We start from the raw sequence: 27,129 nt of genomic DNA on the forward strand, positions 1-27,129 counted from the left end.
TTAGCCACCTCTTGCGTTCCGTCAGTAGATGAGTGGGGTTCCGTGTGGTAGAGGGGATTAATCCAAATCACACAACAACAACAAAAATAAAAACAATAGATATAGTTATAGAGGCCCAAGAAGAAAACATAATAATAATAAAAATAAATAAATTGTCCGATTGTCTATTCAGATAGCAGCCGGTAAGACAGCTAACGGTTAGCAGGCCGCAGATGGGCGTTCAGGTAACATTACGACAGAGGAGCCAGCCGGATCTCCTTCGGGTAGATAACGTCGGCAGTCCAGTTGTGAAGGCCCGGTGGGGCTCCGTGTAGGCAGTAAAACGGGTCCGGATAGGTGACTGCAGCCCAGGGGTGATTGATGGAATTCAGGAGTGATTGACGGAGCTGGCTAGCTCCGGAATAATTGATGTTTGCTCCGGAATCGACGAAAGCCGATAGTGTCAGGATTTGGCCAGGGTTGTTCCGGTTTTTGGTCACTAGATGCCCCCATTGTGCTTTTTGACCTTTTGTTTTCCCTTGATCCCCATTATTATTTGCACCTGTGCCTCGTTTCCCCTGATTGTATTTAAACCCTTAGTTTTCCTCAGTTATTTACTCTGTGTTTGTATGTTAGCACCCAGCCCTAGTATTCAGTGTACTCTTGTTGATCCCGGTGGACTCTCTTGTGGAATTCTGTTTTTGATTCTTGTTTATTTATTTTTGAGTATCTTTTGAGGCTTTTTATGCTATACCTACCATCTTGTGGATTTACCTTTTTGTCTTGGAGGATTACCTTTGTTCTTGTGGAATTCCTTTTGAGGTTGTGGAGTTACATGTTTTCCTGAAGGACTTCACTTTTTTACTTCATTAAATACACTGTCTTAAGTACTGCTGTGTCTGCCTCATCTTCTGGGTTCTGCCGACTATTCGTGGCTCAGTTGGTTAAGTGACTGTTTCTCACTCCGGAGACCCGGGTTCGTAACCGGGTCCTGACAGAAACACAGAGCCACAGAAACAGTCACTTAACCAACTGAGCCACGAATAGTTTATTTAAATTCATTACACTAGTGTCAGAAGTGGGATCACACTTGGCTACTTACACCTGTTTGTGGAACTATTTCAGCAACTGTGGAATGTCAAGGTCAGATCAGTCAGATACAACTTACAACAGGCCTCTCCCACTTAAAAAGATGAGAGAGGCCTGTAATTTTCATCATAGGTACACTTCAACTATGACAGACAAAATTAGAAATAAAATCCAGAAAATCACATTGTAGGATTTTTTAAACGAATTTATTTGGAAATTATAGAGGAAATTATAGAGGAAAATAAGTATTTGGTCAAGAACAAAAGTTTATCAATACTTTGTTATATACCCTATTTGGTCAAATGTTTTCTGTAAGTCTTCACAAGGTTTTCACACACAGTTGCTGGTATTTTGGCCCATTCCTCCATGCAGATCTCCTCTAGAGCAGTGATGTTTTGCGGCAACACGGACAAATCACTGCCTCAACACGGACACGGACAAAGATTTTCTATGGGGTTGAGATCTGGAGACTGGCTAGGCCACTCCAGGACCTTGAAATGATTCTTACGAAGCCACTCCTTCGTTGCCCGGGCGTTGTGTTTGGGATCATTGTCATGCTGAAAGAACCAGCCACGTTTCATCTTCAATGTCCTTGCTGATGGAAGGAGGTTTTCACTCAAAATCTCACGATACATGGCCCCATTCATTCTTTCCTTTACACGGATCAGTCGTCCTGGTCCCTTTGCAGAAAAACAGCCCCAAAGCATGATGTTTCCACCCCATGCTTCACAGTAGGTATGGTGTTCTTTGGATGAAACTCAGCATTCTTTGTCTCCCAAACACGACGAGTTGAGTTTTTACCAAAAAGTTATATTTTGGTTTCATCTGACCATATGACATTCTCCCAATCTTCTTCTGGATCATCCAAATGCTCTCTAGCAAACTTCAGATGGGCCTGGACATGTACTGGCTTAAGCAGGGGGACACGTCTGGCACTGCAGGATTTGAGTCCCTGGCGGCGTAGTGTGTTACTGATGGTAGGCTTTGTTACTTTGGTCCCAGCTCTCTGCAGGTCTTTTACTAGGTCCCCCCATGTGGTTCTGGGATTTTTTCTCACCGTTCTTGTGATCATTTTGACCCCACGGGGTGAGATCTTGCGTGGAGCCCCAGATCCAGTGAGATTATCAGTGGTCTTGTATGTCTTCCATTTCCTAATAATTGCTCCCACAGTTGATTTCTTCAAACCAAGCTGCTTACCTATTGCAGATTCAGTCTTCCCAGCCTGGTGCAGGTCTACAATTTTGTTTCTGGTGTCCTTTGACAGCTCTTTGGTCTTGGCCATAGTGGAGTTTGGAGTGTGACTGTTTGAGATTGTGGACAGGTGTCTTTTATACTGATAACAAGTTCAAACAGGTGCCATTAATATAGGTAACGAGTGGAGGACAGAGGAACCTCTTAAAGAAGAAGTTACAGGTCTGTGAGAGCCAGAAATCTTACTTGTTTGTAGGTGACCAAATACTTATTTTCCACCATAATTTGCAAATCAATGAATTTAAAAAAATGTTTTTCTCATTTTTTCTGTCATAGTTGAAGTGTACCTAAGATGAAAATTACAGGCCTCTCTCATCTTTTTAAGTGGGAGAACTTGCACAATAGGTGGCTGACTAAATACCGTTTTGCCCCACTGTAGATCAGTGGAAGCAAGGGGCCTTCTTTCTCAGATAGGTTTACATTCCATAGGGCTTTTGGTTACCTTTTGGAAAGTGCTTGGTCTTTCTGACATGCTCCAATCAAGCTCTCTTGACCTCACAAGGGCTGTGGATCTAGTAGGTGCCTTTACAGACACATTACAGGACTACAGAAGTGAGGGTTACTTTGGAGAACTATGGAAAGAGCTTGAAGAGATTTCAGAGCACTGTAAAATAAGTGTACAAACAGTGCGTAAAAGACAGCCTAAAACAAGCTTAAGATTTCACGACTCATTGATGATGAGTGTAACAGTATAACTATACCCGGGCGCGAACCTGGGACCCTCTGCACACATCAACAACAGTCACCCACGAAGCATCGTTACCCATCGCTCCACAAAAGCCACGGCCCTTGCAGAGCAAGGGGAACCACTACTTCAAGGTCTCAGAGCAAGTGATGTCACCGATTGAAACGCTATTTAGCGCGCACCACCGTTAACTAAGCTAGCATTTCACATCTGTTACATGAGCACTGTAGGACAGAAAAATAGTGACCAAAGTTATGGTGAGAGCTTCCAAAGAGCTATCTTTTATCAGGTGCTTGACAGTCTCACAGCTGAGCTGCAGAGGTGTTATTCAAAGAAGAATTGCGAGATAATGCAAGGGGTCCAGTCTCTCAACCCAAAGAGTACAACATTCTTGAATGAGGAGCCTCTGTTTGCCTTTGCTAAGACCTTTGAGTCAGGTCAGATTTAAAGAACTTCAAACATGAGGTTCATCAAACCAAGTGGCTTCTTGATAAGAGAGAGAAAAGTGGAAGGGACAGACCGTCTGTCTTTGACTTTGTTGTCTTTGTAGAACCTTCTAAAGAGGTCTCGCATGAGCTATTTCAACTTTGTAAGATTTCTGTTGTTACACCAGTCAGCAGTGTGTCTTGTGTGAGAAGCTTCTCAGCTTTATAACTGATTAAAACCCACCTTAGGACAACAATGGTTGATGACAGGTTGATGACAGGTTAAGTCACCTCGAATTATGTTGTTTTTAAATCTACCTAGGTGTTGAATTTATTATGGATAAATGAATAAACAATATCCCCATTTTAAATAGAATTGTAACTAAGTAAACTTATACTCTGTTTTATAAGTGATTGACAATATGAGTTCATAAGAAGGGATTGTGTGACACAGACAAGGAGTAATAAAAAGTTAATGAACACCATTCCAACTAGACAGAAACAAATGGGTTGGACTGTGTAAACACATAAGGTCGTTAGCCTATGGTTGACCCTAGAGAAACTTAGCTCTGGGGTTTTTAGATAAGGCAGTGAGTGCATTCCTAGGTTTTCTGTTAATTAAAACTGTCAGTTCAGTGGTGATCGATAATGTTGTGGGGTCAAAAGTTATCTGGGAGTATGTTAGTAAGTTAGAATGAACTTTTCACCTCACTTTGTCCCGGTCGATAGGAGGGGATTCTGTTAAAGCAATGCAATGACGTCATGATCTGTATATAAACTGCTGCACGTGATTAAGTGGCAGCGTGCTCCGAGAATAAATTATATTACTTATTATTGAAAGACTGGTCTGCTTCTATTGTATGCAAACAAGAAATCTTACAAATTCTCATAAAATAGATTAAGGGCTTTCAATTAATGAAATAACATTGGCATAATTAAATTACAGTAACACTAGGATAAAAACCTGAAAATGGAGAAATTGTGCTGCAGTTCCGAGGTAGAGACACTGACTATTCATAGTATGTTAAATAATTACAGTAAAGTAACCCTTTTGGACTACATTATCTGCCACATTGAAGAACTCAGAGTTAAGCGATATCACTTATACCTCTAATCAGCAATCATAGGATTAATTCATGCTCCTTGGATGCCAGGTTCGGATTACACACTATTTTTCTGCCATGGTCTATGGAACCCCTGAGGTACCCTTGGCCACCCCTGGCCACCCCATGTATAAAACGAATTTCCGCCACTGTTTACAAACCCTCATTTGACCATTTGGAACAGCGCATCATGCCATTTCAGCCTGGCGCATTTACAATCTGTGCAATCTTGAACAGCCCACTGTCACCCACAGATTCACAGACTAGCAGCAATTACATTGGAACGAAGCAGAATCAGGGAATGAATGCCCACTCTCGCTATTCAATGAAGATCCCGCCTTCATTCCGCTTTGATCAAACTTTTCTGCCTCGGCGTGTGAATCTGTGCCAGCAATAGGCTATTTATTTCAGACAAGCAAGGTTGTAATTCCCCCAAAATTAGAAGTGCCGGTACGGTGTTCCGGAAAGCTCTGGCCCAAATCAACCACTGGTGCCGTCTGTAAACTGTCATCTGTTTACCACATAGGCTATTAACTCATGGAGTCTTTTCTAGACAGATGTTATGACCATAGATAGTGGGCATCTGGGACACCATACTTTAATTGACATTTTCCTCAATAGTACCACTGCATATGATTTTACAACCTCTATACTGGAACATTGTTAATGTGGGAGGCAACCCGTCTACAATAAAGTAATCAAACACTGATTGGATACAAATTATCCTCAAATTTCTACAGTAGAGCTGATTGTTGTAGCCTAGCTTACCTTAGTCAATGTTTGGGGGTCAAATACACTCATGGTGGGTACTTTACTTTTATATAAAGATTACCACACTGTGGAAGTTACGATATTTTAAGAAACAATGCTTTGACACACACCCTGCTTTTCAGATGTGCTCCGCCCAAATGGTCCTCATCATTTTGATTGGCATTGCCACCATTGAAACTGTGACTGGTTTTAGTGGTGGTGCTAGTAATAACATGTCCTGTGACACAATGTTGCCCCACCATGGATCTCCCACACCTGAGAGTGGTCCGTTTAGTGTCCCTAAACATTTCTGTTCCAGTGCTGCAGGAGATGAGACTATAGGTAAAGATCAAAGCACACTGAATGTGTGTGTGTTTGTGTGCATGTGCATGTGAATAAATGTGTGCACCTTGGAGTAAATTAATAAATGCATTTAAGAATATTGAAGGCAATATTCTGCATTTACACAGGTAGCCCAGTTCTGATATTTCTTTCACTTATTGGTCTTTTGACTAATCAGATGAGCTGTGAAAAATATCTGACTCGTAAAGATCTAATGTGATTGGTCAAAATAATAAATAGTGGGAAAAAACAGAATTGGGCTGCCTGTGTAAACGCAGCCCTATTTGGGCCTTGTCAGACAAGCTTGATGAACCATGGGTTACATAATGTATTATATATGTGAAGCCTAACAGTGGATGGTACAGAACACATTATACACTGAACAAAAATATAAAAACGCAACATGCAAGACTTTCAAAGATTTGTCTGAGTTACTGTTCATATAAGGAAATCTATGGATTTCACATGACTGGGAATTACAAAAGAAAAGGTAGGGGCATGGATCAGAAAATCAGTCAGTATTTTATGTGACCACCATTTGCCTCATGCAGGATGACATCTCCTTCACATAGAGTTGATCAGGCTGTTGATTGTGGCCTGTGGAATGTTGTCCCACTCCTCTTCAATGGATGTGCGATGTTACTGGATATTGATGGGAACTGGAAAGCGCTGTTGTACACATTGATCCACAGCATCCCAAACATGCTCAATGGGTGACATGTCTGGTGAGTATGCAGGTAGAACTGGGATATTTTCAACTTCCAGGAATTGTGTACAGAGCCTTGCGTCATGAGGCCGTGCATTATCATGCTGAAACATGAGGCGATGGAGCAGGATGAATGGCACGACAAAGGGACTCAGGATCTCGTCATGGTATCTCTGTGCATTAAATTTGCCATCAATAAATTGCAATTGTGTTCGTGGTCCGTAGCTCATGCCTGCCCATACCCACAATCCCACCACCACCATGGGGCACTCGGTTCAAAACGTTGACATCAGCAAACCGCTCGCCCACAAGACACCATGCATGCTGTCTGCCATCTTCCCGGTACAGTTGAAACCGGGATTCATCCATGAAGAGCACACTTCTCCAGCGTGCCAGTGGTCATTGAAGGTGAGCATTTTCCCACTGAAGTCGGTTATGACGCCGGACTGCAGTCAGGTCAACACCCTGATGAGGACGACAAGCATGCAGATGAGCTTCCCTGAGACGGTTTCTGACAGTTTGTGCAGAAATTCCTTGGTTGTGCAAACCCACAGTTTCATCAGCTGTTCGGATGGCTGGTCTCAGACGATTCCACAAGTGAAGAAGCTGGATATGGAGGTCCTGGGCTGGCGTGGTTACACATGGTCTGTGGTTGTGAGGCAAGTTGGATGTAGTGCCAAATTCTCTAAAACGACGTTGGAGGCGGCTTATGGTAATGAGATAAACATTACATTCTCTGGTGGACATTCCTGCAGTCAGCATGCCAATTGCACACTCCCTCAAAACTTGAGACATCTGTGGCATTGTGTTGTGTAACATAATTGCACATTTTAAAGTGGCCTTTTATTGTCCCCAGTACAAGGTGCATCTGTATAATGATCATACTGTTTAATCAGCTTCTTGATATGCCACAACTGTCAGGTGGATGGATTATCTTGGCAAAAAATAAATGCTCACTTAAAGGGCCATAAACAAATTTGTGCACATACTTTGAGAGAAATAAGCTTTAGGTGCATAAGGAAAATGTCTGGGATCTTTTATTTCAGTTCATGAAACATGGGACCAAAACTTTACACGTTGCATTTATATTTTTGTTCAGTATAGTTGGTACCTCCTACAATAGATTACTACTTTTGTGTTTGAAAAGAATGAACCAGTCTGTTTCTATTAATATGTTACAGTGTCACTCAAAGCTGATCCTGCCATGAAGTTTAAAGGGTTTCTGTTGGAGGCTAGGGAATCACAGGATGGACCTGCCGTTGGCACCTTCACTCTGCTCACTCCCGCTCACAGCCTCCTTCTTGAGTGCAGTGGGAATCCAGTGAGTCTGCTCTAATAGAAGTGGTATCCCCCTCTTGTTGCTTAGTTACCCTCTTATTGGAGTTTCTTTTATCCTCCTTATTCCTCATCTCACATGGTCAAACATCAGTCTCATGATCAGACAATGATACTGGTAAAAAGGTGTCATCAAGCTAAGGTGCTTTGAAATGAACTATATGACACCTTTGATGAGTCTATCCATGACTGTAAAATGTGTGTGTAGGCAGCTGCTGTTACCCAACCAAACAACCAAGCCAAGACATTAATCGAAGCCAAGTGGAGAGCACCATACAAAGGAGTTTTCTATTTCAGGTCATTATTCATGCATTAATGAATGAATTTACTGTAATATGCTGTTGTCGCACTAGAGTAAAAGGGACATTCAGTCTTTAAGCATGTTTATTGATATTTTTCAGAGTCACATTTATTAAAGACATGATGAAGTTCTGGATACCAGAGGCCATTAATATCACCACCTGTCCTACTACGTCTACTGTCACTCCTACTACTATCACTACTTCTACTACTACTGTCACTCCTACTACTATCACTACTTCTACTGTCACTCCTACTACTATCACTACTTCTACTACTACTGTCACTCCTACTACTATCACTACTTCTACTGTTACTCCTACTACTATCACTCCTCCTACTACTACTCCTGCTATCACTCCTCCTACTACTTCTGCTATCCCTACTCCTACTATCCCTACTCCTACTATCCCTACTCCTACTATCCCTACTCCTACTATCCCTACTCCTACTATCCCTACTCCTACTATCCCTACTCCTACTATCCCTACTCCTACTATCCCTACTCCTACTCCTGCTCTGCACATATCTGCACCCTCTACGTGTATGCTTATTAGCGCTCTCATTCGGCCTTCACTCTTGGTCGTGAGTCTTCCAAAAGGCCAGACACTTTGGCATAAGGTAAGTCATAATATGGATTTCAATATTTTACTTCTAGTTCTTTCAGTGTCTTGTTTAGGAAAATCTCCATGACTTCGTACAGCTGGGGCCGTGTCCACAAAGCGTCCCAGAGTAGGAAATTGGTCGTAAGTGAGGAGAATATAGACATTTTACTCCTACAATGTTGAGTAAAAATAACAGAAACATCTTCTTTAGTCATAAGAATCTCACCTTTCTATTTTTTTCTGGTGGGAGGGGGGGGGGGGGCTCAACTTACTGTTGAGAGTTAGAATAGTAGAATACACAAGGTGCAATTTCAAAATGTGATTGCCGATCAACAGTTTTTCTGTTATGTCAGTCACAAGCTATATTTCCATGAACTTGTCCAGTGATTCTCCCACCTATCGGTTTCCTGTCCCAAAAGCCAGAATGGATAGAATGCAAGAATGTATAAATCATATTTGCAATCATACTGTATGATTTAGTGCAATATGTCAATCACATTATTCAAAACGGTTTAGATTAAGGTTATGCATGCCAACATATTTGGCAAAAATTAAGAGTTGGCAAAGTGATTTTGTCAGGCAAATTATATCAAAAGGATAACGCAAAAACATTGCCTTTAAATTTCTATCCCGCTGTAATTGTAACTTGTACGCTAATAATCGGGAAGCAAGTACAGGGAGTCAAATGAATAAATAAGCGAACATGGACCAAAACAAGAAACACAAGTAGCGTACAGACATGACACATATAAACAGAGGGGGGGAGCGGGAGTAAACGTGACAATAATACTGAACTTTGGCGATATGGATTGAATAGAGCTCGATATTTCCTTTGCAGTACCTCAAAATGTCATGATTACCATCTGAGAAACGTATGAGTTGACTGTCTGAGCAGTGTCTTAACATCACCCTAAAACCTACTATGAGCTGGCAGTTTTTTTTGTTGTTGTTTAAAACAGGTTCTGATAGGATTCCTAGGACCTTTTCTGAGACTCTTTGTGGATACGAACCGGGATGTTTTGTTCCTTGGTTCTACTGCACTTAGTCATGGTGTAGATGATTCTGGTTTAAAGCAGTACTTCTACTACTGATCTTTTGTCTGGAAATGTTTAGTGTCTACAGTGCCATACTGTCTATTCTATTAGTATAATGCGGGGCAATGATTTGAAAACAGTTATTTTGTTGCAGGGGTTCAAGATATTGTTGTGTCCTCTCTCAATGGTTGCAGCCATCATTGCCTTTATTATTTTGCTGCTATGGGAGCCAATACAAGTGAGTATCAATTATTTGTTATATTCTTTATTTAAGTAATAAGGCCCAAGGGTGTTTTGTATATTGGCAATTATACACTGGGTGGTTCGAGTCCTGAATGCTGATTGGCTGACAGCCGTGTTATATCAGACTGTATATCACGATATGACAAAGCATGTATTTTTACTGCTCTAATTACATTGGTAACCAGTTTATAATAGCACTAAGGCCACTCAGGGGTTTGTGGTATGTGGCCAATATATCACAGCTAAGGGTTGATTGATGAGGGAGCATGAGGGAGCACATTTTCTATGCCAGGTGAAATCACGCCTCATTAGCTCATTGTTATGGATGTATCCAAATAAATGTCACTAGTAAACATCTTAAACAAATGCAAATACAGCTACTTTGCTGTTAATCTGGCTACACTTTTTTGAGGTGACTCTAAATGAGCCATAATTGGCTAGATAGAAAGCAAGGAAAAATAACATTGGAAGCCAGTATGGCAATGGAAAATTAAGAACAAATGGTCACTGTGTATTGATACAGAACAAAAAGACTGAACGACGGGTCTCATCTCTATCAACCGAACCAATAGAACGAACAACCAGCTGGCTTGGGTAGCAACCCTAGATTTGTGTCGGGACTATATCTTGTGGAAGGATGAAATAGTATGAATGAAATCATACAAATTAAATTAATGAAATATGTCAATCATTATTTGAATATGTTGGTAACTGGGTGGTTCGAGCCCTGAATGCTGATTGGCAGACAGCCGTGGTATACCACAGTACGCTGAAACATGTATTTTTACTGCTCCAATTACGTTGGTAACCAAATGCGTTGCGTTGTGCCTAAGAACATCCCTTAGCCATGCTATATTGGCAATATACCACACCCCCCCGTACCTTATTGCTTAAATATACCATGGGTATGACACAAACATCCAGTACTTGTTTACGGTTCTATTTATGTTGGTAACCGGTGTTTAGAGGATATATTGGCACAGTTTGCCTAACACCCATACCAATATATCCTCCAAACACCGGTTACCAAAATAAATAGAACAGTAAACAAGTAGTGTAAGTTTAGGTCATACCCATGGTATATTAAAGCAGTAAGGCATGGGGGGGGTCTGATATATGGCTAATATACCATGGCTAAGGGCGGTTCTTTAGCACGAGGCAATGCGGAGTGCATTGATATAGACCTTAGCCGTGGTATATTTGCCATATACCACAAAGTCATTATTGCCATTAAAAACTGGTAACTAACATAATTAGAACAGTAAAAATAAATGTTTTGTCATACCCATGGTATACGGTCTCATGTACCATAGCTTTCAGCCAATCAGCATTCAGGGCTCGAACCACGCAGTTTATAATGTCATAAACACATGGTTGGAATGCAGGACCCAAACTACCCAGTTTATAATAGTGTAGAGACTTTCTTCCTGCCAGAACACTGTACTGCTGTACAGGGTTGGGGTAAACTCCATGTTGAGATGAAATGTGTGTGTGCTTTTGTCTTATAGATAACTCTTGTGGCTGTTGTGGGTGTGGCAATGGTCCTGAGCTTGGGACTAACGATTGTTGTTTTTCTACCCTTTGGGCCCAGCCATGAACTGTGAGTTCCTCAGATCAAAGCCTGAAAATGTGTGTTGAAAATACCTGAATTGAACCTCACACTAGGAAAGATGTCATGTTATGTATATTTTTTTTCAGGAGGTCCATCTGTGATTTGGTTCTCAGAGTGATTTCCTTCACAACTGAGGTTTTTACCAGTAAGAAATTTCACCTTTTTTTTATTATAACTGAAGGAGAACAATTGGTCATAGCTCTGAGGGGAGAGTGGCTCATAATTATGTCTGGAACAGAGCAAATGCAATGGCATCAAACATGTGGAAACCATGTGTTTGATTCCATTCATTCTGCTCCAGCCATTACAAGGAGCCCGTCCTCCCTTATTAATGTGCCACCAACTTCCTGTGAACCTATAGTTTACAAGAAATCTTTCTCTTCTATGTTGGTGGAACCCTATAAGGTTGCGAACAAAATCAACAATGTCTGAGGGTTAGATTATATTTTAGGGCTCCCGAGTGGTGCAGCGGTCTAAGGCAATATATCTCAGTGCTTGAGGCGTTACTACAGACACCCTGGTTTGATTCCAGGCTGTTTCACACAATTGGCCCAGTGTTGTCCGGGTTTGGTCAGTGCAGGCCGTCATTTTAAATAAGAATTTGTTCTTAACTGACTAAAACCTTTATTTATCTTTTTTTTTTTAAATAGATGACTTCTGTAGAAGGCTTACTACAGTAAACACTACACTATAGTGTGGTGTTGACAGTGCATACCATCACATCTTCAGGTTTAACCTACTCAACCTAGTTAGTAGTACATATGTAATGGTTCCCTACATCTCCCACTCGAGCTGTAGTTGAAGTTGGAAGTTGACATACACTTAGGTTGTAGTCATTAAAACTCATTTTTCAACCACTCCACAAATTTCTTCTTAACAAACTATTGTTTTTTTCAAGTCGGTTAGGACATCTGTGTGTTGACAAGTAATTTTTCCAACAATTGTTTACAGGCAGATTATTTCCCTTATAATTCACTGTATCACAATTTCAGTGGGTCAGAAGTTTACATACATTAAGTAGACTGTGCCTTTAAACAGCTTGGAAAATTCCAGAAAATTATGTCATGGCTTTGGTAGCTTCTGATAGGCTAATTGACATAATTTGAGTCAATTGGAGGTGTACATATGGATGTATTTCAAGGCCTACCTTCAAACTCAGTACCTCTTTGCTTGACATCATTGGAAAATCAAAATAAATCAGCCAAGACATCAGAAATTGTAGACCTCCACAATTCTGGTTCATCCTTGGGAGCAATTTCCAAACGCCTGATGGTACCACGTTCATCTGTACAAACAATAGTACGCAAGTATAAACACCATGGGACTACGCAGCCATCATACCGCTCAGGAAAGAGACGTGTTCGGTTTCCTAGCGATTAACATACTTTGGTGCGAAAAGTGCAAATCAATCCCAGAATAACAGCAAAGGACCTTGTGAAGATGCTGGAGGAAAAGGGTACAAAAGTATTTTTATCCACAGTAAAACGAGTCCTATATCGACATAACCTGAAAGGCTGCTCAGCAAGGAAGAAGCAACTGCTCCAAAACCGCCATAAAAAAGCCAAACTGACATTTCACATTCTTAAAATAAAGTGGTGATCCTAACTCACCCAAGACAGGGAATTTTTACTAGGATTAAATGTCAGGAATTGTGTAAAACTGAGTTTAAATGTATTTGGCTAAGGTGTATGTAAACTTCCGACTTCAACTGTACATGTGTTTTTCTCTCCTTTGGTATTTCTCATCCCTCTCTCTAACACAGTGGTGGCCATATTTGTGGGTCTGGAGGAAATTGAGAAGTGCTGCTCGATACACTGGCACATGAAAGTGATGGGAGGGTATGCAGCCTGGGTGGGTCTGTTCTACTTGATGTTCATATACCTCTGTTGCAACCAGAGTTACCAGAGGAAAAGTAAGATTTGTGAATATTAAGCAGGTGACTGTTTTTTTGTCATGGAGGCAGCTCTGAATAGTGATAACCCTAATGCCTAACCCAAACTTTAAATGAAGACCAAAAAGCATTTTTTCTTCCACAAATTTTCACAATATAGGGAATTTTTACTTTGCATCTGGCCAATGGGACAATCGCTCAGTTCTGCCTCTAGGACAAGAGTCAACCTGTGAACATTAACGTCTCATCTCACCATTCAAGATATTAGAATTTCTTAAATGTAAGTCGATTTAATATAGTTTTGTGTCTTCTGTTCGCCTCTCTGGAAATTCAGGAATTGGTTACAAATGGATTGTGCCAAAGAGAACGGTAAGCTCAGTGTCAAACCTCTGCTCTCAATGAAGCCTGAACCCTGTTAAACTTTTAGGTAACCATATAAAAAGTTCACTGTGTTGCCTCCACTTTAAATCTTAAATCACAACGCTTATAATGTGCCTTTTTGATAACTATGCTTTGAAATGCAATGTGTCAACACATTTATGTCACTTTTTAAAAATATATATTTTTTCTTTTCAGATACTCTTTGAAAAAATCCTCAATGTCATCCTTGTTCTGGGCAAATTGGGTTTTACAGTGGCTCTTATCACTGGAATATACACTTAATATACACTATTTGCATTGGGTTCCCCCAAACCCCTCTTTTACGCTGCTGCTAATCTATTTACCATATATGCATAGTCACTTTAACTATACATTCATGTACATAGTTCCTCAATTGGCCCGACCAACCAGCGTCTGTATGTAGCCTCGCTACTTTCATAGCCTCGCTACTGTTATTTTTCAATGTTTTTATTTCTTTACTTATTTATTGTTCAGCTAATACCTTTTTTGTACTATTGGTTAGAGCCTGTAAGTAAGCATTTCACTGTAAGGTGAACTTTGATTTGAGACATGAGGACGGTGTAAAGCAAGAGGTTTGCGTCATTACATTAAAACATGTATTATGACAGTAGGTTTATCCTGTAGATACGTGTTATCCACTTGGTAACATACTGTATGTCACAAATGTACTTTAACCCTTGTTTATCATTCTTTATTTTTGGTTTGGGTTACAATGCACGTTTATACTGTATCATGAATACTTTGTTTGTCTGTAGTTAGATTTCAATTCAGTTGGCGACAGATTTTCATGCGAATATTCTAAAATCCACAAAATCAATATGCTAATTTTCCCACCATAGTTGCGATGAGACAAGATAGTAGCTACTAAAACAATTGGATACCACAAAATTGGGGAGAAAAAGGGGTAAATTAAAAACAAAACAAATGAAGTTGTTGCACATAAAATGATGTGTGTGATGAAGTAGTGCACATAAAAATACCTTTTGCGGTTAAATTCCCATGTACCGAATAAAAAAAAACAAGTTAAATGGGTTTCAATTAGATTTAACTCCACTGGTTTTCTCACCCAAAAATGTGCATTATATTGCGAGTGTGCACTCTGGTATTGGCACTGCACTCTAACCAACAGCACTCAGGGCGCAGATTTAGTGCACTGTTGGCAAGAGTACACGTACACCTACATCAAAGTGCTACCCTATGAGGTTGGGAGACTGCTTGTTTCTGTCCTACCTGATAATTAATTGCACATACCTGGTGTACCAGGTCTAAATCAGTCCCTGATTAAAGGAAACAATGCAGTGGAACTGGCTTCGAGATCCAGAGTTGAGTTTGAAGGGCCTACATGATGAGATTATGAACAAAGGAGCAAGATTATTTTTATTTGTCAACCGGCAGCCAAGCATCGACAATCATGTCACCAGAATAAAAACCTATATTTATTGGAAAGGAGCATCAAGCTCATCACCTTGCACTTTCACCACCCTGTGAAGTTCATCATTTACTTAAACTGCATGGTTTCCCAAGTTGGAGTACATGCCAATATAATGGTTATTATATCAGTATTTGCACGTAAAGGTGTTTCCAATCGCATAATACATTTTACTTACACAAAAAGATACCAACATGAATTAACAAATTTGTCAGCATTTATAAAATTGTACCAAAACTTCCTGTTTCCATCACAACTGTCATGATTTTCTTTTTATACAGTGACTTTACTCATGACAACTGTGGATGGAAATGTGGTTGTCAATTATTTGTCTACAATACAGCATCTTGTATCGCATTTCATCAAATTAACTTGTTGGGGGGGCCTCCCGGGTGGCGCAATGGTTAAGGGCTGTGCCATCAGACTCTGGGTTTGCGCCCAGGCTCTGTCGTAACCGGCCGCGACCAGAAGGCCCCACAAACAAGTTAATTTGATGTTGCTCTGCAAGTCAAATATTTCATTATCTGCAATAATGTAAAGTAGACCGCAATAAAAAGGTCAAAATTCCAGTCTGTGTGCATGCACTAAAGATGTGTTTACAGTGCCACTGTAATAATTAATAATTAAACAGTCAGGTAACTTCCTTATTGCTTAGATAAATACATTCTAGTTCCTTCTGTATTATTTTCTCCAATGGAGATAACATACAGATCAACACTAAAGTTGTAAGTAATTAAAGAGGGGCAAATTAGATAGATACTGGACGTCAGACATCCTTGAATTTTTACTGTTGAAATTAGGAAGCAACAGTAGGCTATTAAATACAATTTCCACTGTCACACCGACTCACATCATTTAGTGTTTCCTTTATTTTGGCAGTTACCGGTATGCCTACAGTCTGGAAGGTCTCAATTTGAAGATATGATGGTTATTATGCAAGTATTTGCAACTGAAGGGGTTTCCACCACCATACATTTTACCTACATAAAAATATCCCACAATGTCAAAGGAACAAGTTATCGGTCTGTATTTATAAAATTGTACCTGAAACTTCCTGTTTCCATCATGGATGTTGTGATTTTTTTTTATACAGTACTCTCAAACTGTTGATGGAAACGTGGTGACTGTCATATTTATTTGTCTACAATACAGCAACTTGTAGAGCATTGTTACTCTGAAAGGCAAATAGTTAACAATAAAAATGTCAAATTTCCTGTCTAAAATGTGTGCATACTCTAAAGGTGCGTTTACAGTGCCAAATTTTCTGTTTTCATATTTAATCAGTCAGGTAACTTCCTTATTCCTTCTGTCTACACTACCACTTCCCCCATCGTTGCAGTTGCCCCATTGTTGTTCTGTTCCCTTTCCAGAGAACTCTGAAATATGACGCTATCAGCAACCACACATCTAAACCAGTGGTGGCAGGTTCCGTTTAAGATTAGGGATGACCATTTTGTTTCATGAGCTTGGCCTTATTTTTATTACAGCATGTTGGATGACTCATTCATATTCTATTCACCCAGTTCAATGTAACAGGTTTAGGCTACTACATGACACTCAAATGTTCCCTATACCCATCATGATGTTGCTACAACCTAGCCTATGAATGAAAGTTTAGGTGCACACAGGTCGAGAGACACATTTGAGATGACAGTGACACACTTACCTGCATCTAGCTGATATAGGGTGTAATCATTAGTCCAACAGTTGCAAACGAGTTTCTATTGGACAAATGCAGGTATATTTATCCCCGGTGTGTTCCGTTTGCTTCCCTTTAAGAAACATTTGAACAGAATTGGCAGACAAAATACACCCCATATCATGCGGAAACACAGTTCACTCATAGCAGCCATGTTGTATTTATCTTGCATCTATGCACTCTCCTCTTCCATTCGCTTGTGGACTTCAATGCACAACACATCAGCTGTGTAACCAGGCAAAAAAACCTTTCCAAGCCAAACCGCTACACACAGTTTACATCATTGTCACCATATTAGTCAGCATAGCTAATAGAACTAACGTGTTAGTAAACCCACTAATGTTATAATCATGCAGTAACGTTACGGTGTACAGTCAGTAAGCAGGTCCACCAGCGGGCCCAGTTGGCAATAAATTAGTAATACCAAAAAGCTTACCATGACTTGCAAGAGTTCCAGTGTCATAGCCAGCTAGCTTATATAGCATCCCTCTGCTTGAGCAGAGTGTTTCAGTAGGATAAACAAGCTAAGTAAGTGAAACTGAAGAGGAAAAAAATGACAATATTTCAATCTTGCTTCTCCTTAATTTTTGAAAAAAGTTAATTTGTTAACGTGTTATGGCTGCAATCCCACTAACGGGATAAGTGTCATCAACAACCACTGATTAGCATAGTGCAATATAGGAAAACATAGCTTAGCCTTTTGTTAATCCACCTGTCGTGTCAGATTGTGAAATTATGCTTTACAGCGAAAGCAATCCAAGCGTTTGTGTAAATTCATCAATCGCACAACAAAACATTAAGTACACTTAGCATCAGGTAGCTTGGTCACAAATCAATCAAATTAATCGTTTACCTTTGATCTTCGGATGTTTTCACTCACGGGACTCACAGTTACACAACAAATGTTCCTTTTGTTCCATAAAGGTGATTTTTTTTATATCCAACATACCTCCGTTTGTTTGGCACGTTATGTTCAGAAATCCACAGGAAAGAGCGGTCACGACAATGTAGACAAATTCCAAATAGTTTCCATAATGTCCACAGAAACATGTCAAACGTTTTTTTTAATAATCAATCCTCAGGTTGTTATAAAAATATATAATCGCTAATATATCAACTGCAAATGTCTTTCACAGTAGGAGAGGGAAAAGCAATACCTATCCAAACTCTGTTGCGTGAGCAAAACTCATGTGACCACTTGACGCGATGTCATCATTCTGGCTCATTTTTCAAAATAAAAGCCTGAAACTATGCCTGAAGACGGTTGACACCTTGAGGAAGCGATAGGAAAAGGAATCTGGTTCATATCCCTTTAAATCCAGCAAAGGGAGGCTATGGAACATGGAGTTTTCAAAATAGAAGCCACTTCTTTTGATTTTCCTCAGGGTTTCACCTGCAATATCAGTTCTGTTATACTCACAGACATTATTTTGACAGTTTTGGAAACTTTAGAGTGTTTTCTATCCAAAACTAATATGCATATGTTAGCAACTGAGACTGAGGAGCTGGCCGTTTACAATGGGCACCTTTTCGTCCAAGCTACTCAATACTGCCCCTGCAGCCATAAAAAGTTAAACTGTTCAACTATTGTCTTTCTCTTTGAGTCACCTTGTTATACACTGCAGTGCTAGCTAGCTGTAGTTTATTCTTTCAGTACTAGATTAATTCTCTGATCCTTTGATTTGGTGGAGAACATGTCAATCCATGCTGCAAGAACTCTGATAGGCTGGAGGAAGTTCTCCAGAAGTTGTCATAATTACTGTGCAAGTCTGTGGAAGGGGGGTGATAACCATGAGCTGCCAAGATTTTGTATTGAAGTCAATGGACTCTGAGGCGGACGGAAGCTAGCTGTCCTCCGGCTACCCGAGTGCTCGAGGCTACTGTAGCCCTTGGCAAAATAGTGTGTTTTAAGTGATTATATTTAGTATAGTTTTATCTAAAAATAATAACTTTTTCAAAATTAAATTCACTGAGAAGAGGAAGATCCTCTGGTCTAAACACAACTGGAGACATCCCCACCAATAAATTCTAGTTCCTTCGGTTTTATTTCCTCAAATGGAGATAACATACAGCTCAACTCAAGTTGTAAGTAATTAAAGAGGAGCAAATTAGACATACTGGACATCAGACGTCCTTGAACTTTTACTGTTGAAATTAGTAGGCTACTAAATACTATTTCCAGTGTCACACTAACTCACATAATTTACTCAAGTGTTTCCTTTATTTTGGCAGTTACCGGTATGCCTACAGTGGGAAGGCGCAATGCGAGCCAAATATACAGCCTGTTGTATTGTGGCCATAGATATATTCATAGAAGGGTTTTGGAACCTCTTGCCTTGGCAATTTGAGAATTAAACCCCTACCTCATTACATATATAGGGTCCCAGATTACAGATTAACAATATATATTCATTATAAAGGTTTGAATATTTTCCAGTCTTTTCTCATCTCTGCCTGAGAAATGTGTGACTGAGACAGAATTCTGCAGGGGAGTGTAAGAGATAAGAGACTAGTCAGCGACATTCCACTATAAATCGAGTGGACATTTACTGCTGAGCTTTTAGATAACACTAAAACTCTTGTTTATATAGCAGTGAAGGCATGGTTTTGGTCTCATGAGTAGAAGGTAATGACATAGGCAGTGACATAACTAAGATATGACTGTAGGAATAAGAAAACAACTCGGACCCTTTTCTATTTTGCAGAACTTACTCTGTAACATGCTTGCTATGTTCCTGTTGTCAACTGTTTGCAATTGCATTAATAAAGGTTTTTGAATTATTTAATTAAAGATATTGTCTGAATGCTAATTTCACCAATGAGCCAATGATTGACAAGGAACAAGTAAAGAATTTAACACCACCTATTTCGTTAATTTGTGTGGTATTAAAACATTCAGGTAACGTAAATTAAGTAGAATTGCATGAAATGTGTTTTGAAAAGGCACCAACAAAATGGAGACCCTGCTAACAAATGTGATTGCTTAATCCAGCCCTGGCCTCACTATACGAGTAGAGCAGTCAACACATGAACATGGATATTCACTACGTTGGTCTCTTTTACTTTGTCCCTATGGTTGTGAACTTAAATTGTGTGTTACAAATTAAAGACCACAGCAGCATATACAAGCATTGTATTGTCCTGTTACAGCTCACATCATTCAATCCCAGACATTCCCAATTGCTATTTCCTCAGTACACAGACAGAGACGAAATCCAACAGCAGTCTGAGAGAAGGACATTAGTATTAAATATCAAACCCAACTTCTGAAGGGGTCGTCTGTAGTCTATAGGCACCCTGACCCTCCCATTGACTGAGTGGCAGGTACAGCACAGTTGACTGAAGCCGTATGTATGTAGCTGCGGAAACATGACAGAAAGTAGAATCTAAAAGGTCCAGTAAGACATGGCACGCAGCCCTTGACAAGTGTTGGTGGTTTTCATCCAGGAGGAAAGTGGCTAGAGCTGCTCTCATTTCCCCTTTGACAAGTGAAAGCAGTTCCTATACTGGGAGGAAATTGAGGGAGAGTCCATTTCCGACAAGAAGGCATTTCAAGGGACCATAACTGCATCAAAAGTGTTTTGTTCCAGTATGTCTTCGAGTCGGTATAATTTCAATGAATAAGTAGAAGAGTATCATACAACCCCCCCCCCCCCCCCCCCCCCCATTGAAGATTTAAACTAGAAATAATGAATTTGTACAAATCAAGGCACTTTTGACATTACATTGAGAACACTGTTCAGGTCTTCTCATAAGGAGACCTGCGAAAAGAAAGGTGCAATAACCTGCAGTTTTTCCCTCATGAAATCAAGGGCTTATTTCAAAAATAAAAACAAAAATAAAACATCCATGGAGTCCATGCGTCTGCACAAAATGGATTTAAATTGTCTCTTAAAAAACCACAATATATTTAATGTAGACAAAGTGCTTGGTGACACATCCTGTTTTCATCAGTCATAAGTCACAAGAATATAAAACGCGCGCGTCCATGATCGGTTTCCATGGCAACCGCGACACTAACGGACTGTATCCCCCAGGCTGTGGGGAGCGGCATAGATATGAAGTTCTATTGTGCCTCCTGTCTGTGTCAGGCCTCGTCTACATAGGTGACGTCTGGGTGTGAGAACCGTCTGAGGGCCTTGCTGGCGGTCTGGAGGCTCTGTGGAGTGGAGGTGGAAAGGGGGAGGGAGGAGATGGAGGGAGGAGAGGGGAACAGGTCCTTGTCTGGGCTGATGTACAGGGACTGGATGCTGTCTTTGCGTCGGGCGGGCTGCTCCCGCCTCTTTACCAGGCTGAAGCCCCCATTGGCAGGGGGGGTGAGGTCCACAGTGGGGGGGTGCGAGTGGATGCCCGGTGGCAGCTTCACCGTGTCGGGGATGATGGGGCGGCGTCGTGGTAGCTGGAGCCGGGAGGTGGAGCCAAAGGCAACATCGGAGATGAGGTTTGGGGAAGAGGAACACCCCCTTGGGGACATAGGTCTCTGGGCCAGGTCAGAAGGCTTGGGAGGGCAGTTCGGCTTGGCCTTACTCAACAGGAAAACACCTCTCCCTGGAAGAGACGGATGAGAGAGAAAGAGGCTCATATCAATACCAAAACATGCCACCATGTAGAGAGCTCTATTCCAGTGGGCAGTCAGATAATTTAGAGATTAATATACCCCCCCCCCCCAGATTATTTTGAATGGTTGCCTTTCTATTTTGTATGTGTTAACTATCGTATTAAAGCAGCTCTTTGTCGCACTATTCACTAACTCTCATAGGATAATTCTGCCTCAAATTCAGTTGACCAACCTCAACTCTCTTGTGTTTGGCGTGCAAGATCAAATGCGCCTATGTGTGGTCTCAATTAAATAGAAAGTTGTCTTTCCATGAAAATCAACTTCCTAAATATTATAGGCATTAGTTAAGGTTCCAACATTGACTGGAAATAAATATTCATGAGAACATGTATTTTTCTGCCTGCAAAATGTCCCGCTCCTAAAAGTTACTTTTGACTTTTTTCAAAGTCCGCCGGAAGTGAAATTAAATTTCAACTTAATCTGCCGATTGTCCGTAGGATTGGTCCTTATTCAGGGGGAAATTAAGAAATAAAAACATCTAATAGAACATAAATCAAACAGACTTTCCAAACGTGAGTCTGTTGTACATCCACTTCCTCTCCGCTTACCTCAAATCCTGCACGTGCGCCACACTTGCACAAAAAAAAGCAAGAACTTGTGGGGGACTTGACATGAAGTAAGCAAAGAGGAACTGACCTCACTGAGGAACTCCATATGTCTACAACAGACCCATGTTAATAAATTCTGGTTAATTATATGTTCCATTAGATGTTTTTTTCCTCACATTCCCCCCTGCATTAGGGTCAAGCCTACAAGGCTATCGACAGAGTAAGTTCAAATTGAATAATATTCATTAAGGATCCCTATTACACTTCCTGGGGTCCAGCAACATTAAGGCAGTTATATAAAATGTTAAATATTACATAACATCATATTAAGTATGTTCCCTCAGGCCACTACTCTATCACATACATGCCTTATTCTAAAATGTTTTTATTTTATTTTTATTTTCCCCTCACCAATCTACACACAATAATACTTGATTTACATAAATATTCAGACCCTTTGCTATGAGACTTGAAATTGAACTCGGGTGCGTCGTGTTTCCATTGATCCTCCTTCAGATGTTTCTACAACTTCATTGGAGTCCACCTGTGGTAAATTCAATTGATTAGGCCTGATTTTGAAAGGCACACACCTGTCTATATAAGGTCCCACAGTTGGCAGTGTGTCAGAGCAGAAACCAAGCCATGAGGTCGAAGGAACTGTGCATAGAGCTCCAAGACAGGATTTTGTCAAGGCACAGATCTGGGGAAGGGTACCAAAAAATGTCTGCAGCATTGATGGTCCCCAAGAACACAATAGACTCCATCATTCTTAAATGGAAGAAGTTTGGAACCACCAAGACTCTTCCTAGAGCTAGCCGCCCAGCCAAAGTGAGCAATTGGGGGAGAAGGGCCTTGGTCAGGGAGCTGACCAAGAACCCGATGGCCACTCTGACAGAGCTCCAGAGTTCCTCTGGAGATGGGTGAACCTTCCAGAAGGACAACCATCTCTGCAGCACTCCATCAATACAGCCTTTATGGTAGAGTGGCCAGACGGAAGCCACTCCTCAGTAAAAGGCACATGACAGCTCGCTTGGAGTTTGCCAAAAGGCACCTAAAGGACCATGAGAAACAAGATTCTCTAGTCTGATGAAACCAATATTTAACTCAATGCCAAATGCCACGTCTAGAGGAAACCAGGCACCACCCCTAAGCATGGTGGCAGCTTCATGCTGTGGGGATGTTTTTCAGTGGTAGGCAAGAAAACGCAGGAGTGGCTTCGGGACAAGTCTCTGTTCCTTGAGTGGCACAGCCAGAGCACGGAATTGAAACCGATCGAACATCTCTGGAGAGACCTGAAAATAGCTGTGCAGCGACGTTCCCCATCCAACATGACAGAACTTGAGAGGATCTGCAGAGAAGAATGGGAGAAACTCTCCAAATACAGGTGTGCCAAGCTTGTAGCATGATACCCAAGAAGACTCAAGGCTTTAATCGCTGCTAAAGGTGCTTCAACAAAGTAGTGAGTAAAGGGTCTGAATACTAATGTAAATGTGATATTTTTTGTAAAAAATAATAATTTAAAAATAATTTTAAAAAATGTCTAAAAAGCTGTTCTTGCTTCATCTTTATGGTGTAGTGTAGATTGATGAGGGGGGAAAAAATCAATTGTGGAAAAGGTCCAGGGGTCTGAATACTTCTCGAACGCACTCTTAACTACAGTACCAATCCATGTGTACGTGTGTAGCGTGCCTGTCGTGTACGTGTGTCTGTCTCTTCACAATCCCCACGGTTCCATTCAAAAAAGAATCTGATTCTACTGCACGCATCAGTTACCTGAGGTAGAATAGAGTTCCATGTAGCCATGGCTGGCTCTATGCAGTACTGTGCACCTCCCATAGTCTGTTATTGACTTGGGGATTGTGAAGAGACCTTCGGTGGCATGTCTTGTGGGGTATGCATGGGTGTCCGAGCTGTGTTAGTAGTTTAAAAACAGACACCTTGGTGGATACAGCATGTCAACACTTCTTACAAAAACAAATAGTGATGAAGTCAATTACTCCTCTACTTTGACCCATGAGACTTACATGCATATTATTAATGTTAGTTCTCCGTGTACATAGAAGGGCCAGCCGTGCAGCCCTGTTCTGAGCCTATTTTAATTTTCTGAGGTCCCTCTATGGCAACTGACCACACAACTGAACAGTAGTCCAGGTGCAACAAACTAGAGCCTGTAGGACCTGCCGATAATCAGTAATTTGTGTGATTGCTGTGTTTGAATTTCCTTCCCAATAAGCGTGCTGAAAGTGTTGTCAATTTGTTTACAGTAAAATAGCATTGTATCTGGTCAAACACAACTTCCAAAAGTTTAGTACGGGTTGGTAACAGGCTGATTGGTCAGCAATTTGAGCCCGTAAAGGGGGCTTTACTATTCTTGGGAAGCGGAATTACTTGTGGTTCCCTCCAGGCCTGAGGGCACACACTTTCTAGTAGGCTTAGATTGAAGATATGGCAAATAGGAGTGGAAATATTGTCCGCTATTATCCACAATTTTCCATCCGCTAATCTTTCCAATGAAAAAATCCTTAAAGTAATGGGCAATATCAGTGGGTTTTGTGATGAATGATCCATCTGATTCAATGAATGTTGCCGAGTTTGCCTTTTTGCTTATAATGTAATTCAAGGTGCTCCAAAGCTTTTTACTCCCATTCTTTATATATTTCTTTGTTTCATAGTATAGAGTCTTTTTGTTCAGTTTAGTCACATGATTTCTCAATTTGCAGTACGTTTGCCAATCGGTTGTGCAGCCAGACCTATTTGTCCTTCCTTTTGACTCATCCCTCACAAAAATACAACTTCTCAATTCCTCATCAATCCACGGGGATAAAACAGTTTTCAACTTCTGGCATCCGGCGGACTTTTACTTTTTTTGTAAGATAATTCCCAGCAACCCCAGTGTGTAAATACTAGTGTTGCTAAAAGTAGCTAGTGTCCACTCTCCTATAATTTGCCAACTCTATCAAACTACGTCTACCCTATTGGCTGATACAGCCCAATAATACCGATAACGTAATATAATGGGCCACGTGAGAATCTCTGGTATTTTAACCTATTTCTCAGGCTATTTTTGCGGATTTTGATCTTGACTATGGTGGCAAGATTGCTGGGACCGAGGCTGCAAAGAGAGCTGTATCACATACAGTTCACCTAAAATAACATTGCAGGACTGCGTCAGATTGGGGTCCAGTTCTTGCAGGAGTGGGTGGGAGTCGGGCAAGAAGTCAGCGGGAGCGAGCACGGTATGAAAAGCAGCAGGAGCGGTATGAAGAAATCAGTCCCCCTCAGACCTCTACTAACCCCACCAGTTAGTCTGGTCAAAGTTTCTGCATGCCACACAGACACTCATGCAAACATACAAAAATACACACACACGTTGTTTGTAAACCGGGAGCCTCCAACCTGCTAGAGAGCAGACGGCACCTCCGCCAACCTCTTTAAATGCAGCACCACCAGCATGTCCATACCTGCACCAGAGACAGCAGGGACAGACAGGGGGCCAGGCAGGCTGATGAGAAACCCACAGGTGTGTATAGGTAGGAAAGGGGGGGGGGGGGGGGACTATACCTTTAATACTGACCTTCGGGCTCCGAGTTGTTGCAGCGCTCGCCCAACAGGCTCTCAGAACTCAGCGATGCCTCAGAGTCCAGGTTGTCCTGGTCAGAACCAGGTTGCTCCAGTTCTGGCAGTCTGCAGGCCAGGTCCTCCCTGGGAAAGAGGGGGAAGGGAGAGAAAGAAAACAGAGGGGTCACAAATGTAACCAAGGGTTGGTTGGTGGATCAAAGGCAAAAAATATAACCATTGGATATGGGTGGTCCTTCAAAAAAAAATATATATTTGTCACATACACATGGTTAGGAGATGTTAATGCGAGTGTAGCGAAATGCTTGTGCTTCTAGTTCCGACAATGCAGTAATAACCAACGAGTAATCTAACCTAACAATACTACAACAACTACCTTATACACAAGTGTAAAGGAATGAAGAATATGTATGTAAAAATATGAATGAGTGATGGTACAGAACAGCATAGGCAAGATGCTCAGTTGGTAGAGCATGGCGCTTGTAACGCCAGGGTAGTGGGTTCGATCCCCGGGACCACCCATACATAGAATGTATGCACACATGACTGTAAGTCGCTTTGGATAAAAGCGTCTGCTAAATGGCATATATTATTATATTATTATTATTATGCAGTAGATGGTAAAGTGTACAGTATATACATATGAGATGAGTAATGTAGGGTATGTAAACAAAAGTGGCATTGTTTAAAGTGGCTAGTGATACATGTATTACATAAAGATGGCAAGATGCAGTAGATGGTATAGGGTACAGTATATATATATATGAGATGAGTAATGTAGGGTATGTAAACATTATATTAAGTGGCATTGTTTAAAGTGGCTAGTGATACATTTTTAAATCAATTGCTGGAGTTGAGTCCGTATGTTGGCAGCAGCCACTCAATGTTAGTGGTGGCTGTTGATCCAGTTGGATATAAGGGGCGCTGTTTAAATATTTGGATAAAAAACGTTCCCGTTTTAAACAAGATATTTTGTCACGAAAAGATGCTCGACTATGCATATAATTGACAGCTTTGGAAAGAAAACACTGACGTTTCCAAAACTGCAAGGATATTGTCTGTGAGTGCCACAGAACTGATGTTATAGGCGAAACCCAGATAAAAATCCAATCAGGAAGTGCCGCATTTTTTGAAACCGCCTCATGCCAATGACTCCTTATATGGATGTGAAGGAGCTCGGAGTCAGCTTACGTTTTCCACGTTTTCCCCAAGGTGTCTACAGCATTGTGACGTCTTTTTAGGCATTTCCATTGGAGAATGGCTGCAAGACACCATATAGGGCGAGTGGTCGCATGGTGTCTCCCGGAGAAAACCTTGCATAAAATACTGAGGTAGCCATTTTTCCAATCGTTTCCTATGAGAAACCAACTGCCTCGAAGGATATATTATCGAATACATATGTTAAACACCTTGAGGATGGATCCTAAACAACGTTTGCCGTGTTTCTGACGATATTATGGAGCAAATTTTGAAAAAAGTTTGGCGTTATAGTTGAAGTATTTTTCGG

At 40.9% G+C, this 27,129-nt stretch overlaps 2 protein-coding genes across 9 annotated transcripts in view; one reads left to right on the plus strand and one right to left on the minus strand.

Annotated features, from left to right (window-relative positions):
- The first annotated feature begins 8,354 nt into the window (after window positions 1–8,354).
- On the plus strand, window positions 8,355–15,105 carry LOC123991590 (putative ferric-chelate reductase 1). Its single transcript, XM_046293221.1, has 7 exons — window positions 8,355–8,586; window positions 9,759–9,842; window positions 11,356–11,447; window positions 11,546–11,604; window positions 13,222–13,371; window positions 13,685–13,719; window positions 13,927–15,105. Exons 1-7 carry the CDS (start codon window positions 8,512–8,514, stop codon window positions 14,011–14,013), a joined length of 582 nt encoding a protein of 193 aa, XP_046149177.1. The 5' UTR covers window positions 8,355–8,511; the 3' UTR covers window positions 14,014–15,105.
- A 4,893-nt stretch (window positions 15,106–19,998) lies between these two features.
- The window catches only part of LOC123998601 (unconventional myosin-IXb-like), a 128,711-nt gene continuing 121,580 nt past the window's right edge, over window positions 19,999–27,129 (minus strand). For 3 of the 8 annotated variants that reach the window (XM_046303615.1, XM_046303632.1, XM_046303623.1), the window contains 2 exons: window positions 25,621–25,748; window positions 19,999–21,428 (listed from right to left, as the gene is read on the minus strand). In XM_046303615.1, the coding sequence (XP_046159571.1) occupies window positions 20,968–21,428; window positions 25,621–25,748 (589 nt within the window). In that variant the 3' untranslated portion in view covers window positions 19,999–20,967. Of the gene's footprint in view, window positions 21,429–25,411; window positions 25,508–25,607; window positions 25,749–27,129 lie in introns of all 8 variants that reach the window. The other 5 variants (XM_046303668.1, XM_046303677.1, XM_046303650.1 and 2 more) reach the window with 4 other exon arrangements.

Source organism: Oncorhynchus gorbuscha, linkage group LG02, assembly GCF_021184085.1.
Source record: "Oncorhynchus gorbuscha isolate QuinsamMale2020 ecotype Even-year linkage group LG02, OgorEven_v1.0, whole genome shotgun sequence".
NCBI classification, from domain to species: domain Eukaryota; kingdom Metazoa; phylum Chordata; class Actinopteri; order Salmoniformes; family Salmonidae; genus Oncorhynchus; species Oncorhynchus gorbuscha.

Excerpts from the sequence above, each read along its gene's own strand:
- LOC123991590 (XM_046293221.1), top strand. The coding sequence starts at position 8,512 with ATGCTTATTAGCGCTCTCATTCGGCCTTCACTCTTGGTCGTGAGTCTT. Across the intron at positions 8,587-9,758 it reads GCCAGACACTTTGGCATAAG|GGGTTCAAGATATTGTTGTG; the intron begins GTAAGTCATAAT and ends ATTTTGTTGCAG. Across the intron at positions 13,720-13,926 it reads GGATTGTGCCAAAGAGAACG|ATACTCTTTGAAAAAATCCT; the intron begins GTAAGCTCAGTG and ends TTTTCTTTTCAG.